Source organism: Oryctolagus cuniculus, chromosome 2, assembly GCF_051225735.1.
Source record: "Oryctolagus cuniculus isolate XC-2025 breed Fujian yellow rabbit chromosome 2, ASM5122573v1, whole genome shotgun sequence".
Taxonomy (NCBI): domain Eukaryota; kingdom Metazoa; phylum Chordata; class Mammalia; order Lagomorpha; family Leporidae; genus Oryctolagus; species Oryctolagus cuniculus.
In genome coordinates this window covers 154108826-154131733 of record NC_142868.1, presented here as the reverse complement: position 1 = coordinate 154131733, position 22908 = coordinate 154108826, and the positions used below count along the sequence as shown (strand labels likewise).

General features: G+C 41.0%; 2 protein-coding genes across 11 annotated transcripts in view; one reads left to right on the top strand and one right to left on the bottom strand.

The window, feature by feature from the left end:
• ASB3 (ankyrin repeat and SOCS box containing 3) overlaps positions 1-22908 on the bottom strand; it is a 192647-nt gene that overhangs the window by 75962 nt on the left and 93777 nt on the right.
• Positions 3687-12106, top strand: CHAC2 (ChaC glutathione specific gamma-glutamylcyclotransferase 2). Its single transcript, XM_002709870.6, has 3 exons — positions 3687-4422; positions 9086-9121; positions 11020-12106. The coding sequence occupies exons 1-3, from the start codon at positions 4054-4056 to the stop codon at positions 11401-11403; spliced, it is 789 nt and encodes a 262-aa protein (XP_002709916.4). The 5' UTR covers positions 3687-4053; the 3' UTR covers positions 11404-12106.

The window sequence follows — 22908 nt, the reverse complement described above, 5'->3', positions numbered from 1 at the left end:
GTCTTCCATCCACTGGTTCACTCCCAAGATGGCCACAACAGCTGGAGCTGAGCTGATCTGAAGTCAGGAGTCAGGAGCTTCTTCCACGTCTCCCACACAGGTGACTTGGGCCATCTTCTACTGCTTTCCCAGGCCATAGCAGAGAGCTGAATCAGAAGTGGAGCAGCCAGGTCTCAAACCGGCACCCATATGGGATGCCAGCACTACAGGCAGTTGCTTAACTCGCTACACCACAGTGCCAGCCCCAAAGCATATATTCTCTCTCAAGTTTTGTACAGTCTCACAGGAATGATAAATATATGTGATGCAAGGTGAAAAATACAAAGTTATATAAAAGAAGTACATATGAAAAGTTGCAGAAACCAAAGGAGAAACTGTTTCAGCTCAGTAAAGGAAATGAGTTGTTCGTTAAAGGGCAAGGCAGATTCAAAAATGAAACAACGGTCAGAACAGCATTCCTGGGCAGAAGGAAAGGCATAATCAAAAATATGGAGATGAAGGCAGGCCCTGTGGCAGAGAGGGTATAGCCTCAGCCTGCAGTGCCAGCATCCCATATGGGCGCCGGTTCAAGTCTCAGCTGCTCCACTTCCCTTCTCTTCTCTGCTATGGCCTGGGAAAGCAGTAGGAGGTGGCACAACCTTGGGCCCCTGTACTCACGTGGGAGACCTGGAATAAGCTCCTGGCTCCAGGCTTCAGATTGGCGCAGCTCTGACCACTGCGGTCAGTTGGGGAGTGAACCAGCGGATAGAAAACCTCTCTCTCGCTGGCTCTACCTCTCTGTAACTCTATCTTTCAAATAAATAAAATAAATCTTTAGGGGGGAAAAATGTGGAGATGAACAACGAAAGGTGAGTGACAGTAAGAAAATCATTTATTTTGGAAAGAGATTTAAGTAAACAAAGAACAGAAGGAAAATGAGGTTACAGAGGTAGCTGAAGGCCAAACTGTGGAGGATCCTCAAAGCTGTTACACCTTTTGAATCCTGCTAACTTCTAGCTAAGATAATTGCACACAGGGCTGACATTGTGGCATAGTAGGTTAAGCATTCACCTGTGGTACCAGCGAACCATATGGGTGCTAGTTCAAGTCCTGGCTGCTCCACTTCTGATCCAGCTCCCTGCTAAGGACCTAAGAAAGCAGTGGAACATGGCCCAAATGTTTGGGCCCCTACACCCACATGGGAGATCTGGAAGAAGCTCCTGACTCCTGGCTTCGGGTTTGCACAGCTCGGCCATCGTGCCCGTTTGAGGAGTAAACCAGCAGATTGAAGATCTCTATCTCTTTCTTTCCCTCTGTCTGTAACTTTGTCTTCTCAACTAAAGAAATAAATCTTTAAAAAAAAAAAAAAATTGCACACAAGTTTTACAGAAGACAGGAAATTGCACACTTGATTGCAATTTATGTTTATTTAATACCTGAAAAAAATTTTTTCTGTGTAGAAAACTCACTTATACTCCCACACAAGAATACCTAAATACATTAAAAGCAGCATCCAGGCATGTTTCCCTTTTCAATTTCATGGACTTTACTCTTAGTTATAAATAATGTTCATGGATACAGGTTATTAGGTAATAGCCTGAAAAAACAAATACATAAGAACTAGTAATATCTTTGAGCTTAAAGGACAAAAGGTCCAAAGAAATGCATGTTAATGGGAAGAACATTCTCTTCAAACCATAATACCATTCAGTAAACATAAATTCCTAAGATTTCCACTTTTACAAAAACTTTCCTGTGTTCTAGACTAAAGAGGGCACAGAGTCAAACAAGAAAATTTAATAACTGGATCCTAGATTGGTACGGGACAGAGGGTGAAATCTGGATACAGAATACATATTTGATGATATAATCCACTGTTGATTTTCTCAGATGTAACAATAACATTGTGGTAGTTAAAAAAATATCCTTATTCTTCAAAGATGCATGTAGTAATAAGTGTATAATATACTAGTAAAATTAACACATGCAACCTCAAGTGTTTTTGATTTTTTTAACTTTTTTATTTAATGAACATAAATTTCCAAAGTACAGCTTATGGATTACAATGGCTTCCCCCCTCCATAACTTCCCTCCCACCCACAACCCTCCCCTTTCCCGCTCCCTCTCCCATTCCATTCACATCAAGATTCATTTTCAATTATCTTTATATACAGAAGATCAGTTTAGTATATATTAAGATCTCAACAGTTTGCACCCACACAAAAACACAAAGTGTAAAATACTGTTTGAGTACTAGTTATAGCATTAAATCACAATGTACAGCACATTAAGGACAGGGATCCTACATGAGGAGTAAGTGCACAGTGACTCCTGTTGTTGACTTAACAAATTGACACTCTTGTTTATGGCCTCAGTAATCACCCTAGGCTCTTGTCATGAGCTGCCAAGGCTATGGAAGCCTTTTGAATTCACCGACTCTGATCATATTTAGACAAGGTCGTAGTCAAAGTGGAAGTTCTCTCCTCCCTTCAGAGAAAGGTACCTCCTTCTTTGATGACCTGTTCTTTCCACTGGGATCTCATTCACAGAGATCTTTCATTTAGGTCATTTTTTTTCTGACAGAGTGTCTTGGCTTTCCATGCATGCATAAAGGAAAAAATATATATAAAGCATATATAAAGGAAAAAAAGGTAAAACACTGTGGCAAAATGTTAAATATTAGATCTATATGAAGAGTTTATTAATCATGATTACAATCCCTTTTTCTAACTCTTCTGTATGTTTGAAAGTATGGAGGATTATGTGAAACTACAACTTGGAGAAAATATGAAAAGACTGTTATTCTTCAATTAAGTTTTTCTTTGTAGCAGCTTCCTGGTGATTGCCTTTTTTTTTTTTTTTTAAGATTTATTTATTTATTTTGAAAGTCAGAGTTACACAGCCAGAGAAAGAGACGCGGGTGTGTGTGTGTGTGTGTCTTCCATCCACTGGTTCACTCCCCAATTGGCCGCAATGGCCAGAGCTGCACCAATCAGAAGCCAGGAGCCAGGAGCTTCTTCCAGGTCTCCCACATGGGACCAAGTCCTTGGGCCACCATCTACTGCTTTCCCGGGCCACAGCAGAGAGCTGGATCAGAAATGGAGTAGCCAGGACACGAACCAGTGGCCATATGAGATGCTGGCACTGCATGCAGCAGCTTTACCTGCCAAGTCACAGTGCTGGATTCCCCTGATTGCTTTTTTTCCCCTGCTGATTGCTTTTTAAGAGCACAAGCACTACTCTCTGACTTCAGTGTTTTACCATTCTTCTTTTATAAAGCTAAAGACCATGAAACTGAAATTCTCAAGGAAGAATTTGAAAGAAGCACTTGGTTAAAGCTTCTGTTTTCTTATTACACAGACATAGTCATGCTGGTCCAAATAAGCTTCCTAAAGAACGTTTTCCGAGCAACAGGTCCAGCAAATAGATCTAAACCTTTTTAAGAACTCCTTGAAGAAACTATGCTGCACAGTTCTCCCTCCCAAAAAAAAGGTACATACACCCCAAATTTTGTACATAACTTCACTAGATTCCCCGGCTTGCTTCTAGTCTGTAGTTGAAGCTCAAGAACTTCTACCTGCTCTTTTCTGAGTTACTGAAAATACTAAAGATGAATAAGGCTTTGCGCATATAACTTAAACATGTAAACAAGTCCCGTTAAAATAACAGTTGCTTTTTCTTAAGCTTAAAATTAATGTAAATTTCTTTTATTTGTAAAGCAAAAAGGCAAAACAAAAACAATTTAGGTACATAAAGCCAAATGTAGACTACATTTTCGGTCTGCGTTCTTGTGGTTACTGCTACATGCTCAGAAACGCCAATTCTGAAGCAGAACAAGATGTCCCTAGAAGCTCACAGGGGCGCGGGCACACTCCTGTACCTGCAGCAGCACTCTGACTCCTGCCCTTCCTCTTCGCCTTCTCCTCCCCTGAAACGCAAAGGCACGCTGCCAACAGCGGAGCCACACACCCCCGTAAAGGACTGTGGGTATTGTAGTCCTCGGCATACCGGTGCTACAGAAAGGTGAAGGTAACTTATGGAGGCTACAGAAAACTCAACTGCTTAGTGTACAGAATGTCAATGCCTTCTGATCCTCAGCAAAGAATTAAGTCAACGCTTACTGAGATAAAGTGGGAAGACGTTCCTCGAACTACAATCCCAGTGTGCTTTGCGCCAAAAGCAGCTGTGCGGCAGTCGCGCCTGCGCCCCGTGCAGCCGGTTACTCGGGTCCGGGAGGCTGCAGTCCCTGGCGGATCAGAGACAACAGCAAAGGACGAACAGCCACCGCACCAGGGAAGCAGGGAAGAGATGTGGGTTTTCGGTTACGGGTCCCTGATCTGGAAGGTGGACTTTCCCTATCAGGACAAGCTGGTCGGATACATCACAGACTACAGCAGGCGCTTCTGGCAGGGCAGCACGGACCATCGTGGGGTCCCCGGCAAGGTGAGGCGCCAGCCAGCAACCCCCCGCACTTACTGCCCCAAGCGCGCCCAACTCCTAGTCCCACTGCTGCCTGGGACCCACACCCCAATGCTTCCTGGTGGCCGATCACGTGGGTTGGGGGCTAAGGATATTAGATCTGTGCATCTCCCTCGGCCACCTGCCCCGTTCCTCTCCCCTAAACAAGGGCACTTCTTTCGAAACGACTTAATGTGCTAGGGGTTAGTTTCCTAAGGGAGGCAAAAAAGCGCTGGCACAGAATAAGGCTGATGTCCTGGGAGGGGACCCCAACTCTTGGCAATCTCTGCCAATAAAACCCACTGGCGGGACGAAGCTTTACGTATTACTATGGAGGTGAAATATTAAAATCAACTTGCAAATTAGGCGGTTTAGCAATTACATTTGTTGGTAGACTTGTTGAGTTTTAAACATGCTTGTTATTTCTAGCATTTTAGTGTATCTTTCTGAAAATGTTATTGGATGACACTTAAGATCACAGAAGAACTAGTTTCCAAAATTATCTCAGTTTACTAAGCTCACTCTGATCGCTTTGGTTGTCAGGTATTAGGGAAATCAAATGAAGTTCCTGGTTTGTTACAAGATTAACACAGTAGCCAACTAACATTATTTTAATGTACTTTCTTGAAGGTTCTCAAAAATCATAAATGAAATACAACTTCCTTGATCCATTTTTCAGTCAGTCACACAAAGATACTCATCTTAATTTATGTGGTCCATAAAATTATTAGCAACTCATTGCTTATGCAAATCAACCTTGTACTGGCTACAAAACAATCCCTAAAGAAGCCCAAACTTGGGATAATTAAGCATTTGGATAACTTGTTTTAGCAACTAACTTTTTGAGAAGTATAAAAACTCTTTAATTGCTTGTTTGTTCTCTAAAATACTCAAGATTTACATGAGCTTGAGTACTGTTTTTAGGAAAGAAATTAATATTGGCCCAAAAACACTATCTAAAATGTTAGGAATCAGATGTTGGAAGACATTATGGTTAATTCCAAAGAAACACCTGCAGTCATGGAAAGGGGAAGAGAGAGAAGTGTCTAAAATAGTGTGCAGCTGCTCATAAGAGGATTAAAATGAAAAGAACCTGAGTTAGAAGCCATTCTACCTCAGCTAGAATTGGCTTTAAAATAGTCACTTGCCTGTTAGGATGTGGATGGATGAAATGACTTGAGAAAGGAGGAGTGGCTTGGGACAAATGCATATTTACATGTCAAAAGAAACATCATCCCAATTATCTCCAGGATAGTTATAAAAGGGTATCTAAGATATTAAGGAACAAAGTAAAATGACTTTTGAGTTGTCAGTTTTTGATATGAACACTTAAAATTGCCATTCTGAAGAGAAAACTCTTAGCCCAAGCTCCAGTTTTAATGACTCAGTAGTAACTATTTATAAATGTGGTTATAATAGCATCTTTTACTACTCTAGTCTCAACCAAAACATATAGTCTTTGTTATATAGCACACTAAGAAATGCATACTGTCAGAAAGACTGATAAGAAATTAGCTGGTCAATGTGACAGTCCATGATTGTTTAAAAGAAAGGAGCTACAAAAGCCACTACCACTTTGTATTTAAATTTACTGAGATGTCAGAATGGAAAGTTGAGGAGGAAAAACTACACTGACTAACTGTTTTAACCTAACTTTTATTTAAAGAATCCACCCAAGAAAATTAAAGAAAAAAATCTAAGTACTAAACATTTCTAAGTATACCATTCTTTTAAAAAAAATTTACTTCATGATCTTTATTAAGTGGATTCCTAACCTAATATAAATATTAACGGACAAACAAGAATACAATAGGCTACAGAAATACACAATAAATCAGAAGAATGACTCAGATATTACTTAGTGTATTAAAAGACACCTGTGTTTTACCGCAACATATGCCCCTAAGAAATTAGTCATCAGAAATGCCTCATATTAATATACAAATGTTAGGCTCATTTCCACACAGTGCAACTGACATCTGTGGGATGCATGCTGAACCTATTTGCTTTTAGTTTCATTAAATTTTAATTTCTCCTTAGTTCTAATTAAGCATCTCATTTTTATGTCACAGACCAGCAGACTGTCACCAAAAATAAGAATTTTATTTAAATGTGAAAGATTTTTCACACATCAAAAATAGTACAATTTCCAAAAGAAACATTTTAATACAAGAGACAATTATGAACATTCAATAAATTCCTAATGTTTCCAGATCTGAAACATTACTCATAACCCATGAAAATGCCCATGATGGTTCATATTTCACAAAATTCTCCAATCCCATTCAGTGTGAAAGACTCCTTTTTCAGTTTCATTTAAAAAAAAAAACATCCCAATATGTAACTGTCTTTACACATTTACACTGTTTTTTTGTTTTTGTTTTTTTGTTTTTTTTTTGACAGACAGAGTGGACAGTGACAGAGAGAGACAGAGAGAAAGGTCTTCCTTTTGCCGTTGGTTCACCCTCCAATGGCCGCCGCGGCCGGCGCGCCGCAGCCAGCACACCACGCTGATCCGAAGCCAGGAGCCAGGTGCTTCTCCTGGTCTCCCATGGGGTACAAGGCCCAAGCACTTGGGCCATCCTCAACCGCACTCCCTGGCCACAGCAGAGAGCTGGCCTGGAAGAGGGGCAACCGGGACAGAATCCGGCACCCCGATCAGGACTAGAACCCGATGTGCCGGCGCCACTAGGTGGAGGATTAGCCTAGTGAGCCGCGGCGCCGGCCCTACACTGTTTCTAATAACATATTTTAGGGACAAAGAGCTTAAGCTTTTTAGAAAAGATTTCCAAATAAATTTATTAGTAGTGCCAATATTTCACATCTATATTATCCATATGCACAGATTCCAGTTATTTCCCCCTTAAAATAATTCCCTATATACACGTTGTTTTCTGTTCCACATGTCACCACCCAAGTCCAAGACTTCACTATCCTCCCTGTTCCTCTCAACAGTTACTACTGAGCACTTAAGTGGAAGATAACTATGCAAACCAAAATGCTTGGTAAGTGCTAGAAGGGAAATGAAGAAAAGGAGCAAATAAGAATTTAGGAGAAGGATTTGCTAAATCTAGTGAAGACTTTATAGACAGAGAGGTCATATAGCTCGGGAACTCTTACATTCACTAGTTCATTCCCAAATGGCTACAACAGCCAAGGCTGAACCATGCTGAAATCAGGAGCCAGAAAACCCTTCTGTGTCTCTCACATGAAGACGATGGCCCACTGGCTGCTGCTTTTCCAGGCAGATTAGCAGGGAGCTGGATTGGAAGCAGAGCAGCCACGACTCAAACCAGCACTCTGAAATGGGATGCAGGTGTCCCCAGTGGCAGTTTAACCTGATACCCCACAATACCAGTCCCAGGCTTTCAATTTATAAACAAAGATTATTTTTTCCAGTCTTGAAAGTGAGAAATCAAATTTCTCTGGCTTAATAATTTCTCGTTGCAATCTCAAGTTGAATGACACACAGGCAAGCTTCTTTGCATGTAGCTGTTGACAGTGTTAAAACCAAAATGGAAAAATAAAATTGCCTAGAAGGCAGGTAGTCTAACTTTCCCACATAAAAGGAACTCTATGGAGGTCGGCATTGTGGCATAGTGGATAAAGACACTTGCGATGCCAGCATCTCATATGGGTGCCAGTTTATGTCCTAGCTGCTCTACTTCCAATTCAGCTCCCTCCTAATGGCCTGGGAAAAGCAGTGGAAGATGACCCAAGTACCTGGACCCCTGCCACCCACATGGGAGACCTGGAAGAAGCTCCAGGCTCCTGGCTCCTGGCTCCATCCTGGTGGAGCCTTGGCCATTGTGGCCATTTGGAGAGTGAGCCAGTAGATGTAAGATCCCTCTCTCTCTGCAACTCTTTCAAATAAATAACTACATTTTTTTTTAAATGGAACTATATACTCTAATATTAACCTCTCAATACAGCAATGTAAAGTTCATTTATAAATGTAAAATGAACTAACTTGAATGAGTATCCATTGCCATATATAAATATATAGGAGCACTTTGTAACTCAGAAGTGTAAATCACTCCTCCTTTCATGCTTGAGACCTCTTAGTATATCTGGGTATCAATGATTCTCAAAGTTTGATCCACAAAATAATTTCAGTGGAAGCATATGGGATGTCGTTACAAATGTAAATTCTGAGACAACTCCAAATTTGTAGAATTAGAACCTCTAAAGGGCTTGCCTAGCAATGTGTGTGTACCATGCCCCCCAGATAATTTTGTTCAAAGTTTAAAAAAACACTTCCTTTCAGGAAAATAACCCTCAATAAAACTGTAACAACCTTTTTTATTTATAATCACTGTTTCCATTTGCCTTTCATTTTAGACAAACACTAGTGTGTATTTTTTAATATACCCATTTTCAATGAACATAATATACCTAAGATATACACACTGATGAAAATTTTTTAGAAAGGCTAAGACAGCTTAATAAGGTAGATTCTCTTAATTCACTTTAAACTTTATTAAAGAAATAAGTACTTTAAAAAAGGGAAGTACTTCTTTGAGCAAATGTAGTTAAAATATTCCATGTCAACAGTACGTTGCTAATGCTGTTACTTTAATTTAGAAACTTTAATTCAGAAAAAAATTAAAAGGTTTTTTTTTTTTTTTTTTTTTTTTTTTTACAACAGCCTGGAAGAGTTGTGACTCTTGTGGAAGATCCTGGGGTATGGTTTTTCATTGTTTTTTTTCATATACTTGATAATATAAAATGCTGAATGTTTCTCAGTTTTATTTATCAGTGAAGTTTTATTAAGAGTTATCACAGACAATTTGAACTGTAGTTATATCTGAACTCTTCTGTAACTGGGATTTTTCATGTTTGTATGTAGAAAAGAGTCCAGTGGGAAAAGTTAGAATGCAGAATGCAAAGCAGCCAACTCATACAACCAAACAGCACGCACTTTTATTTTTGTTCTTTTTGAAACAAATTTGTTAACTGAGAATGTTGTGCTCCCCTTTGACATTAATGGAGATAGCTCTGAGATAGACGACCACTAAAAATCAAGTAGAACCCTTAAAAAGCTATCTGCACATTTGCTAGGAGTCTTGTATTTTCAACAGAAATCTAAGTCACAGAGCTGTCACTTTCTGCATTGCTTAATTTTATCAATTGCCCCTCTGGTTTTTGGTTTTTTTTTGTTTGTTTGTTTGTTTTTGTTTTTGTTTTTGTTTTATTATGGGCCAGTCCCGATATCTTTATTTTGAAAGTTTCAATTGTCAAATATGTCTAAAGTGCATTCTTGCAGCTAATCAATAGCAGCATTTGTTTCGTTTATAAAACCCAAGAAATACTCAGATTTATTTTATTTTATTTTCATTTAAAAGACAGAATTACAGAGAAAGGTGGAGATAGAGAGATCCGTTGGTTCATTCACCAAGTGGCCGCAACAGCCAGTGATGAGCCAATTTGAAGCCAGGAGCCAAGAGCTTCTTCTGGGTCTCCCACGTGGGTGCAGGGGCCCAAGGACTTTAGCCATCTTCTGCTGCTTTCCCAGGTGCATTAGCAGGGATAAGAAGTGGAGCAGGTGGAACTCTAACCGGCCCCCATATGGGATGCAGGTGCAACAGGCCATGGCTTTAACCCACTGTGCCACAGCATCGGCCCCTGCCCCTCTTTTTTTTAACAGGTTTGGAGAACCAGAAAACTTATTTAAGTCATAGTCCTCAGTTCTGTAAATGGTTTTAATCATTTTACCAGGATACACATTGGAAATGTTATATTGTGAAATTAAAGATTTAATAACAAAAGGACTTTGACATACAAAAATCAAGCAGCTAGCAATTGCAGATAAATAATGAACATGGGAAATGTATTCATAGTTTACAATAGGAAAAGCATCTATAAAAATAGCTTTAGATGACAGAGTTGTGGTGAAGTGGGTTAAGTCACTGCCTGCAATGCCAGCATCCCATATGAATGCTTATTTGAATCCCTGGTACTCCACTTCCTATCCAGTTCCCTGCTAATGCACCTGAGAAAGCAGCAGAGGATGGCCCAAGTGCTTGGGCACCTGCACCCACGAGGGAGACCCAGAAGAAGCTCCTGGCTCCTGGCTTAGGCCTGGCCCAGCCCTAGCCATTGCCACCATTTGGAGAGTGAACCAACAGATAGATTTCTCTGTTTCTCTCCCCCTCTCTGTGTAACTCTGCCTTTCAAATAAATAAATCTTTTTTAAAAAAAAGAAAGAAAGAAAGCTTTAAACTGATAACTACAACTCCTAATTAGTTAATAAACAGATAGTATGTTATTTCTATAGAATTTTTGATGACCAAATGAAAACCTGGTATTTTTCATTTCAGTCTCAATAATTAAAAAGACCTAATTTTTAAACTTTTGAAAAATAAGCAGGAATCTGTGCTTATGATACAAAAAATTACTTATTCAGGATGAACATTTTTAAATGCTGATTTTCTTTGTTGTTTTACATGTACCTCTTCAGTGCACCTTAAGTAAAACAAAACCACACTGAATTCTAACACAAGGTATTTTGTTAGTTCACAACATCTTCAACTAAGTAGCCTTGTAAACCCTAAACAGGGTATTCTTTCCCTTTCTCTATAGGGTTGTGTATGGGGCGTTGCATACAAACTGCCAGTAGGAAAAGAAGAAGAAGTAAAAGCATACCTCGACTTCAGAGAGAAAGGAGGCTACAGGACCACAACAGTTAATTTTTATCCAAAAGATCCCACAACAAAACCATTCAGTGTGTTGTTATATATTGGAACGTGTGATAATCCTAATTATCTTGGTCCTGCACCACTGGAAGACATTGCTGAACAAATTTTTAATGCAGCTGGTCCAAGTGGAAGAAATACAGAATATCTTTTTGAACTTGCAAATTCTATGAGGAACCTTGTTCCAGAAGACGCAGATGAGCATCTTTTCTCTTTGGAAAAATTAGTAAAGGAACGCTTGGAAAGAAAACAGAATGTCAACTGCATATAAAGACCTCATCATTGATTTTTCCAAACAATACCTTGTAGTCTTCAGATAATAATTTCAGTGTATAGTGGCAGTATAACTTAGAAATATGTTTATTTGAAGATATTACTTTTAATGTTGTAGTTGGGATATCACCTGAATTTGTAGTTTAACTCAAGTATTTGAAACACTCACAAGGTTGCAATACAGAGAAAAAAATTCATTTTTTAACAATGTAATTTCCTAACTATATGATATTGAACACTTGCTCATTAGAAATGAGTTCTTTAGAAAAAATACATTGAAGGATTCAGATTTAGTTCAGTTCTTGTTTTTATCAGTAAAAATAATTTGTTTCATGTCACAATACCATTTTAAAGTTATAGAGCATCAAAGTCCAATAAATATAATAAAATTATACCTGCAAAATATTCTTGTACAATAATCTTATAACCATGGTTTAAAATAAAATATACTAGCTAGAAATAACATGTAATTAGACGTGTATGATAATACAGACAAGATCTCAGCCTTGATTATGAATTTCCTTGTATTTGGGTATTATATAAGACTCAAATTTAAGCCAAAAGAAAGTGGTTTTTTTTTTTTACACAAAAAATTTCCTTGGAATATAATGTACTGTACCTTTCCTTTTATGTATAAATATATGTTGTTATGTGGGAAAAAAAACTCATTAAACTAATGAGCACAAACTACATTATACAAATCACTTGCATTAATGACTCGGTCTGTCATTCATTTGTATTATTATTACACTAAAACTGGGAGAAAAAAAAAAAAAAGATGTGTTTTCTGACATTACAAATTAACGGAGGGGCCGCCATTGTGGCATAGCAGTTAAAGCCACTACCTGCAATTCCAGCAATATATGTGGGTGCCAGTTCAAGACCCAGCAGCTTGACTTCTGATCCAGCTCCTGCTAATATGCCTGGGAAACCAGTGGGAGATGACCCAACTGCATGTGCCTCTGCACCCACATGGTCGACCAGAAGAAGATCCTGGCTCCTGGCTTCAGCCTGGCCCAACCTGGGCCACTGCAGCCATTTTGGGGAGTGAACCAGCAGATGGGAGATTCTCTCTCTTTTTCTTTCTCTAACTGTTTCAAATAAAAAATTTTAAAAAAAATTTTATTTATTCAAGAAGTCTTGGAAAAGTTCGTGGAAAATGTGTATTATGAAGAAACTATATTTGGGAACAAGTGGAGAAGCAGTAAGATGCCACTTGGGATACCTGCACCCTATATAAAGTACCTGAGCTTGAGTCCCACATCCACTTCTGATCCAGCTTCCTGGTACTGTGTAAGGTATCCTGGGACACAGGAGATGATGGCTCAAGTGCTTCAGTCCCAGCCATCCACATGGAAGTCCTGGATGGAGTTCCTAATCCTTGACTTAAGCCCAGTCCAGCCCCACTGTTGCAGGCATTTGGAGAGTTAGTCAGCAGATGGAAGATATCCTAGTATCTCTCTCTCTCTCTCTCTCTCTCTCTCTCTCTAATAAACAAAAACTTAAACTATGCATGGTTTTCAAAAATTTTTGCACCAAAATAAACTTGTCTTCTATTTTCCATTAACTTTTTGAAGTACCATTGTGTAATGAACATTACATGTTTGAAACAAATGTCGAAATTATAATTTTTGCAAAATAAACAGACAGGAAAGTGAAGAGCCAACCAACACAATGGATGAAATTATTTGCAAACTATGCAACTGATAAAGGATTAATAATCAGAATATATAAAGAGTTCAAGAAACTCCACAACAACAAAACAAACAACCCAATTAAAAAATGGGCAAAGAACTTAAACAGACATTTTTCAAAAGAAGAAATCAAAATGGCCAACAGACATATGAAAATATGTTCAGAATCACTAGCTGTCAGAGGAAAGCAAATCCAAACCACAACAAGGTTTCACCTCATCCCAGTTAGAATGGCTTTCATACAGAAATCAAGAAACAACAAATGCTGGCGAGGATGTGGGGGAAAAGGTATCCTAATCCACTGTTGGTGGGAATGTAAACTGGTAAAACCACTATGGAAGACAGTTTGGAGATACCTCAGAAATCTGAATATAGACCTACCATACAACCCAGCCATCCCACTCCTGGGAATTTACCCAAAGGAAATGAAATAAGCAAATGAGAGTTACCTGCACTCTCGTGTTTATTGCAGCTCAAGTCACAATAGCTAAGACAAGGAATCAACCTAAATGCCAGTCAAGTAAAGACTGGATAAAGAAACTATGGGATGTACACTATGGAATACTACACAGCGGTTTAAAAAAATGAAATCCAGTCATTGCAACAAAATGGATCGACCTGGACAACATTATACTTAGTGAAATAAGCTAGTCCGAAGGGGATAAATACCATATGTTCTCTCTGATATGTGATAACTAACAGAGCACCTAAAAGAAAATCTGTAGAAGCAAAATTGACATTTTGAGAAGCAATGACTTGAACAGCCCTTGTCTCGATTGTAAGGGAATAGTTTTTTTTTCTTCTTCTTCATACTATTCATTGAACTTTTTACTTAACACAGAGTTAATCATGTGTATAAAATCAATTGAAATTGATCTTGGTAAAAAATAAGAGTAGGAATAAGAGGGGGAGGAGGAAGTTGTAACTGTAAAGCTGTATAGTTCTGCATACATTCCTACAGACTTACTTTTTTTAATATTTATTTACTGATTTGAAAGTCAGAGTTACACAGAGAGAAAAGGAGAGGCATAGAAAGAGGTCTTCCATCCAATGGTTCACTCCCCAATTGGCTGCAGTGGCCAGAGCTGCACCAATCCAAAGCCAGGAGCCAGGAGCTTCCTCCAGGTCTCCCATGCGGGTGCAGGGACGCAAGGACTTGGGCCATCTTCCACTGCTATCCCAGGCCATAACAGAGAGCTGGATGGGAAGAGGGGCAGCCGGGACTAGAACCGGCGCCCATATGGGATGCCGGCGCTTCAGGCCAGGGCATTTACCAGCTGCGCCACAGCGCCAGCCCCCAGACTTACTTCTAAGGGTACAGTTTAAAAACTTGCCATGGACCCCAAATCCCATTAAGCTGGGTGGTAAAAATGCCATTGTGTTAAAGTGATCATGGCCGGCGCCGCGGCTCACTAGGCTAATCCTCCACCTGCGGTGCCAGCACACCAAGTTCTAGTCCCAGTTGGGGCGCCGGATTCTGTCCCGGTTGCCCCTCTTCCAGGCCAGCTCACTGCTGTGGGCCGGGAGTGCAGTGGAGGATGGCCCAAGTCCTTGGACCCTGCACCCACATGGGAGACCAGGAGAAGCACCTGGCTCCTGGCTTTGGATCAGCGTGGTGTGCCAGCTGCAGCACGCCAGCCACAGCGGCCATTGGGGGTGAACCTACAGGAAAGGAAGACCTTTCTCTCTGTCTCTCTCTCACTGTATAACTCTGCCTGTCAAAAATAAAATAAAATAAAATAAAATCAAGTGTCTGGTAATAATAATAGATAGAATTAAAAAGGAGAGAATTTTCTAACTTGGGAAGCAGTCCACACAGCAGACTCATACAATGCCAGTCACTTTAAATAGCACTCTGACCTCAGAATCAGCCCTTAAGACATGCTGGTCTGGCTGAAAAATTCATAGAGCATTTCATGCATGGAAAGCCAAGACACTTGGCAAAAAAATGTCCTACATGAAGGATCTCTGTGATTGAAACCACAGTGGAAAGAAGTGGCCAAAGAAAGATATACTTTTCTCTGAAGGGAAGAGAAAACTTCCACTTTGCTTATGGTCTTTCGAAATACTAACGAGATTGTGTATTCAAAATGCTTCCATAGCCTTGACAGCTCATGTCAAGAGCCTCCAGTGATCACTGATGTTATACATAAGAGTGTTAACTGTTAAATTAACAACAGAAGTCACTGTGCACTTACTTCCCATGCAAGACCTCTGTCCTCAATGAGTTGTATTATGAAAATTAACTGTAAAACTTGTTCTCAGTTTTGTGTCTGTGTATGTATGTGTGCAAACTGTTGAAATCTTTACTTAATATAGAGTTGGTCTTCTGTGTATAAAGTTAATTGAAAATGAATCTTAATGGATAATGGGACTGGGAATGGGAGAGGGAAGAGGAGGTGGGGTAGGAATGGGGGTGGGAGAGCGGGTATGATGCAAAGAGTCACTATATTCCTAAAGTTGTACTTATGAAATTTGTACTCCTTAAATAAAAGGGTTTTTTTTTTTTCTGGGAAAAAAAGAAGGCACTGGAAGGAAAACAATCTGCACAGGAAATTAAAGAGAAAAGGGCAATTACTACTTACAGCAACCTCTGGAGTAATTACTGCTAATAAAATCAGACTGCACACCAGCTGTTAAGTTAAATAGCTGTCTACATCTTTTCATTGGTTTCTGCCCTTTATACCTCTAAATAATAATAATGACATTTTGGTTAACAACTCAAAGCCTCAACGCTTGGTTCTCATTTCTGACTGAGGAAATTTAATTGGAAAAATTGCTGCTTTATTTAGCCATATTTTATAACATGGCATAGATATAATTTTATGTGTTCGTATATATTATGTTATTAACCTTTCTTGTATCTCAGTTTACTCATCAGTAGAATTGGAAGGGACCTACTTTTTTAGGAGTATTATGAAGTATAAGCCAATTAAATTAGTTTACATTTATAAAGTGCCTATAATGATACCTGGACACAGCATCTATTAAGTGAGTAAAAGTCATAATAAATCTGAATCTTCATAATAGCTATTATATCTTACTTTTTGCTATTTCCTACATTATTAAAGATAAGAAAACTGACCTCCAGAGAGGTATGCCACAGATCATACTTCTAGCAGGTGTGTCAGAGCCACAATCAAAACCTAAATAGTCTGATTCCTGAGTGCCAAATCCTAACCACCTAAATATCCAGTTTTGCAGAGTCTGCATATAATTATTTATTCAGCCATCCCCTTATTATTAGAAAAATCAGGTATTCAGAATTTTTTCCACTACAGATGAAGCCATAATATCTTTAGACATACATCTTTAGATATCAAGACTTTCATTATTCAAGGAGAGAATCCAAAAGGTAAAATTACTAAGCCAAAAGGTGTGGATATTCTTAATTTTAATAGAAATTGCTAATTTTTAAAAGTTGAAGTCTATCTTGTCCTTTCACTGTATCCAGATTTCCTGTCTTACCAAAAAAAAAGTAATCTCTACTACTATTACATAAATATTCTCCTACTTTCTTCATATAATATGCATCGTTAACTCATCCAGAACTTATTTTATGTGTATGGTATGAGGAATATTTTTGGTCGGTGTTGCAGCTCACTAGGCTAATCCTCTGCCTTGCGGCGCCGGCACACTGGGTTCTAGTCCCGGTCGGGGTGCCGGATTCTGTCCCGGTTGCCCCTCTTCCAGGCCAGCTCTCTGCTGTGGCCAGGGAGTGCAGTAGAGGACGGCCCAAGTGCTTGGGCCCTGCACCCCATGGAAAACCAGGATAAGTACCTGGCTCCTGCCATCGGATCAGCGCTGTGCGCCGGCCGCGGCGGCCATTGGAAGGTGAACCAACAGCAAAGGAAGACCTTTCTCTCTGTCTCTCTCTCTCACTGTCCACTCTGCCTGTCAAAAAAAAAGAAAAAGAAAAGTCACATTGAAGAATGAAGGAGTTACTTATGTTACCCTCCCCTAGTTCCAAAGAACACAAGAGAGAGAAGCAAACTGAATCCCAGTGTCAGGCCCTCTGTGAAAAAATTCAGCTGGACTGAGTCCCCTTCAAGGCCCTTACCTGTGGAATATTTGGAGCCCACACAGCGAGGCAGCCTTTGTGACCCCTAAAGAAAACATAAGTCTAGATGTGTGGAGAGGCCAGAGAGGGAGCTTAGGACCAAGCCTACCACACTAGAAGCAACACCTGATAAAAGCCCAAAGGCCTCCAGAAAATTCCCTGCCGGTGCTCAGATAATAAGCTTGGCATCAGGCAGAGACTTGCACTCCAGAAGTCAGGATTCATTCTGGTATGATCCTCTGCCAGCCTCTGGCAGGTTTGGCAGACACTCCCAGGACTTTCTGGAGATCTGTAACCAGCCTGGGGCCAATCTGGGTGGCCAGAGGGTTGCCTTTACCACTCTTTTCCAACCCTAGGCTGAAAACAAGGGCCCCATGGGACTGTCTCAGGACTCATTGTTAGGTTGGTAAAGCCCAACATTAGGCAGATTCTCAGTTTCTATACCTAATCAAGTGCCTATGGACAGTTTCTGGACCTGCCACAGCATCACACAGGGACCCACACACTGATGAGACAGATTTGCTTTGGCATCTATCACTGCCAATCTCTTGTAGGCTACTGTACAATCTCAGGATTGCACAGGAAGAGGTGACTGTGAAGACCCAGGCATTACACATGTAGGCACTGCCTGAGAAGCTGAGGGATTGCCTTTATCATCCTCCTACTACCTTGTGCAGACATCAAGTAATCACAGGACTGTTTTGAGACTTGGTGCCAGGCTGATAAAACCCAGCATTGAATAGATCTTAATGGTCCTTGTCCCCAAGCCAGTGTCTACAGACGGAACCTCTGGCAGCAGTGTTCCACGGTCCCTACTGAGCAGTCTTATACACCAGCCAATATCACCAACGGCTGACAAGTGTGGCATCGGGCAGTGAGCCCACCTCAGCAGCAGACAGACCCAAGCAGGGTAAGCTTTGCTCTGACCCCCAAGCTGTACTGCTTGGTAAACTGAAGGCTCCAATGTGTAATATCACATTCATTGACATAGCACAAGAAGTCTGAGGAAGGCCTAGGAAGAGGCTTATAGGGAAGTACATACTGAACAACACATCAACTGAATATTTGGAACAGTATATAAACCATTTATATCTTTACTGTGAATACTAATACATAAAAATCATTACATTAAAATATTTAGAAACAGGAAATATTGGGACCGGCACTGTGGCACAGCAGGTTAAAGCCCTAGCCTGAAGCGCCAGCATCCCATATGGGCACCAGTACTAGTCTGAGCTGCTCCTCTTCCGATTCAGCTCTCTGCTATGGCCTGGGATAGCAGTAGAAGATGGCCCAAGTCCCTGGGCCCCTGCACCCACATGGGAGACCCGGAAGAAGCTCTGGCTCCTGGCTTCGGATTGGCGCAGCTCTGGCCTTTGCAGCTATCTGGGGAGTGAACCAGCAGAGGGAAAACCTCTTTCTCTGTCTCTACCTCTCTCTGTAACTCTGTCTTTCAAATAAATAAAATAAATCTTAAAAAAAGGAGAAACAGGAAATATTGAAAGAGGTCAAATTTAACATCAAAAATGCAAAATACACTGAGGAATGGAGTATAAATGTCTTTTTTTTCAGGATTTCTCATCCCTGTTTTTTGTTTGTCTCTTCACATATTTATAATCAGCATTAAGTTTTTTTTTTAATTTTTTTATTTTTTTATTTTTTTTGACAGGCAGAGTGGACAGTGAGAGAGAGAGACAGAGAGAAAGGTCTTCCTTTTGCCGTTGGTTCACCCTCCAATGGCTGCCGCGGCCAGCGCACCGCGCTGATCCGATGGCAGGAGCCAGGTGCTTCTCCTGGTCTCCCACGGGGTGCAGGGCCCAAGCACTTGGGCCATCCTCCACTGCACTCCCTGGCCACAGCAGAGAGCTGGCCTGGAAGAGGGGCAACCGGGACAGAATCCGGCACCCCGACCGGGACTAGAACCCGGTGTGCCGGCGCCGCAAAGCGGAGGATTAGCCTAGTGAGCCGCGGCACCGGCCATCAGCATTAAGTTTCTATCATTTCAAAATTACAATCAAAAGAAACTTTTTTGTAAGCTTCGTAAGAACCACAAACCAAGAACCTAAAACAGATTTACCAAAAATAATAAGCAAAAGACCCTGCCACATACACATGGAGCTGGTCTTTCCAAAGTAGCTCACTGGATGCTGCTACAGCTATGCATCCTCAATGCTTATATCATTGTGTCACCACTTCCATCACAGCCCAAGGTGACACTAACTTCAAGACCAACACAACCAACTTCGAAGCCAATACATCCATCAGCAGCAGCCATTTCATTTCTCTCTGGGAGGCTCATGGGTCATCCTCTTCCCACCCTCGGGACTTCACCCCAGTTTGGACCAGAGAATTTGCCAGAATGTGCCAAGAGAAATGTTAAGCTGATTGCCCTTTCAACAGTATTGAGGACCATCTTGCCTAGAGAAAGGATATCAATATTTTCAATGGCATTAAGTCCACAGAAAAGTTAACTTTTCCTATCATCAATGGTAAGAATCAAGACCTTGCCATTGTGTTGGACATGCTGAGAAGGAAATACAGTGACAGTTTCTGTGGTGTTTGTCTCCAATCTTGACGTCTATCCTCTCCCCAACTACCACTGGCAGGAACTTTGATGAGATTCTCACAGAGGCTCTTTCTCTGCAGCCAACAACAGAAAAGTGAGTGGCCTTCCCAGTGTATTGGAAGAATGGAGATACTGTCATGGTCCTCAAACCACCCCCTGAAGAAGCCAAAACACTTTTCCCAAAAAGGAGTCCACCACTAGCTCCCACGTCTGGCAAGAAATACCTCTGCTACATCGCCAGCCTTAAGTCTCTCTAAGAAGTTGGGGCAGGAGCTGCTCCTTAGTACAGTGAATCAGAGAATGTCAGCTGCCAATCATGTTTTCCTAGAATAATCCCATGAGAACATCCTGATTTAATCAAAGACAAGGTCTTTAGGTTGTTATACTATTGGTTTATTAAATGAAAATGGCACTAAACATTTCCTTTGATTCTTCATGCCTTTACCAGCATTCTATCCTGTTATTAGAACTCAGCACTCTCTGCTGGGTAGCACTCTGGGAAACACAATCCTTATTTAAGGCTCAAAAAAATAATTAGAAGAAGCAAGAAATCTAAGTATGCTACTACAAAAACATCTCTTATCTGCAAATGAAGACTATAAGAGGGAATAGAAAGAACCTACAATAAAAATACAAAACAGCGGGGCCGGCGCCATGGCTCACTTGGTTAATCCCCCGCCTGCAGCGCCAGCATCCCATATGGGCACCGGGTTCTAGTCCCAGTTGCTCCTTTTCCAGTCCAGCTCTCTGCTGTGGCCTGGGAGTGCAGTGGAGGATGGCCCAAGTGCTTGGGCCCTGCACCCGCCTGGGAGACCAGAAAGAAGCACCTGGCTCCAGGCTTCGGATCGGCACAGTGTCAGCCGTAGTGGCCATTTGGGGAGTGAACCAACGGAAGGAAGACTTCTCTCTCTCTTTCTCTCACTGTCCATAACTCTGTCAAATAAATAAATAAATAAATACAAAACAGCATCAAAATGACAGTATTAAAACCTTACCCATCAATAATAAACAACTTATCACTGCACCTCAAGGAACTGGAAAACAAGAACAAATCAAAGCCAAAACTGGTAGAAAGAAGGGAGTAATAATGTAGGGAACATAGCTTCTACCAAAGCACTTTCAGTGAGGACACATCCTCCTGAACACAGAGTGTGGCTGCAGGAACTGATTAAGGATAGTGAATGACCTTCTAACAAGAACAGCATTGAGCCCTAACGGGAACATTGGGACCCATAAGGACATGCAGCTGCTTTTCCAAACATGCTTATCTAATATGTCTTGCTAAACATGTTTCAAAGAATCTTGAGAGTTATATAAGCATGCATATGCACTGTACAAATGGCTGATGTAATCCTGGACAATAAAGAAACACACTGGGATTGTCTCGTGGCATTCTTCAGAGGAAGAGTTCCTGTGTCCTATCTCTCCTTTCACTTGCTACACCCTAACATAATAAAACTCACAGCACATGGGGCCCGCATAGTAGCACAGCAGGTAAAGCCGCCCATCACCATCATCCCATACGGGTGCCAGTTGGAGTCCCAGATGCTTCACTTCCAATACAGCTCCCTGCTGATGCACTTGGGAAAGTGGAGAATGGCCCAGGTCCTTGGGCCCCTGCACCCATGTGGGAGACCCGTTTGAAGCTCCTGGCTCTTGGCTTCAACCTGGATCAGCCCTGTCTGTTGCAGCCATCTGGGGAGTAAACCAGCAGACAGAAGTCTCTTGCTCTCTATCTCTCCCTCTCTCTAACTCTAATTAATTAATTAATTTTTAAAAACCACTGAGCACACATAAATGGCATAGAGATTTTTAAAATGGTAAAAAAAAAGAATTCAATGAAACAAAGAGCTAGTTCTTTGAAAAGATAAAAATGATAAATTCTTAGACCAACCAAAAAGAGTATTCAAGGGGCTGGTGCTGTGGCATTGCAGGTAAAGCCACTGCCCGCATTGCCAGCATCCCATATGGGCACTGGTTCGAGTTCCAGCTGTTCCACTTCTGATCCACCTCTCTGTTGTGGCCTGGGAAAGCAGTAGAAGATGGCCCAACTCCTTGGGCCCCTGTACCCACGTGGGAAACCCGGAAGAAGTTCCCGGCTCCTGGCTTCGGATTGGCGCAGCTCTGGCTATTGCGGCCATTTGGGGAGTGAACCAGCAGATGGAAGACTTTCTCTCTCTCTCTGCGTTTCCTTCTCTCTCTGTGCAACTCTGACTTTCAAATAAATAAATAAATCTTAAAAAAATTCAAATATATAGAATCAGAGATGAAAACAGGTACACACAAAGGATTATTAGAGATTACTAAGAATAATTATATGGAAACAAATTTGATAATCTAGAAGAAATTGACAAATTCTTAGACACATATACCTTACCAGTATATAATAAGGAGGAAATAGAAATTGACCAATAACAAGTAGCAAGACTGAATCAGCAAAGAAAAGTCCAAGACCAGATGGTTTCACTGCTAAATTCTACCAAACTTTAAAAAAAAAAAGCTTATTTATTTGACAGACAGAGTTACACAGAGAGGAAGAGACACAGAGCGATCTTCCATCTGCTGGTTTACTCCCCAAATGGATGCAACAAGTAGGACTGGGCAAGGCTGAAGCCAGGAGCCAGGAGCTTATTCCGGGTCTCCATGTGCGTGCTGGGCCCCAAGCACTTGGGCCACTTTCCTCTACTTTCCAAGAGCATTAGCAGAGAGCTGAATTGGAAGTACAGCAGCCAGAATCAGTATCCATATGGGATTCCAGCATCAAAAGGCAGTAGCTTTACCCATTATACCACAACGCCAGACCCCTATCAAACTTTTTTTTAAGGTTTATTTGGTTTGAAAATCAGAGTTACAGAGAAGGAGAGGCAGAGACAGAGTTATCTTCCCTACTCTGGTTCACTCCCCAAATGGCCAGCAGGCACTGGGATGACTCACTTCTTTCAGGTCTCGCACATTGGTACAGGGCCCAGGCACTGCTTTCCTAGGTGCATTAGGAGGGAGATGGATGGGAAGTGGAGCAGCTGGGACTCAAACCGGCAGCCACATGGGATGCCAGCACCACAGGCAGTAGCTTTACCTCCTACGCCACAGCACTAGACCCCCCACCAGACTTTTAAGGAAGAATTAACACCAATTCTTCTTAAATTATTTCAGAAACAAAAGAGAAGAGAATTCATCTTAGGA

Excerpts from the sequence above, each read along its gene's own strand:
- CHAC2 (XM_002709870.6), top strand. The coding sequence starts at position 4,054 with ATGTCAATGCCTTCTGATCCTCAGCAAAGAATTAAGTCAACGCTTACT. Across the intron at positions 4,423-9,085 it reads ATCGTGGGGTCCCCGGCAAG|CCTGGAAGAGTTGTGACTCT; the intron begins GTGAGGCGCCAG and ends TTTTTACAACAG. Across the intron at positions 9,122-11,019 it reads CTCTTGTGGAAGATCCTGGG|GGTTGTGTATGGGGCGTTGC; the intron begins GTATGGTTTTTC and ends CTTTCTCTATAG.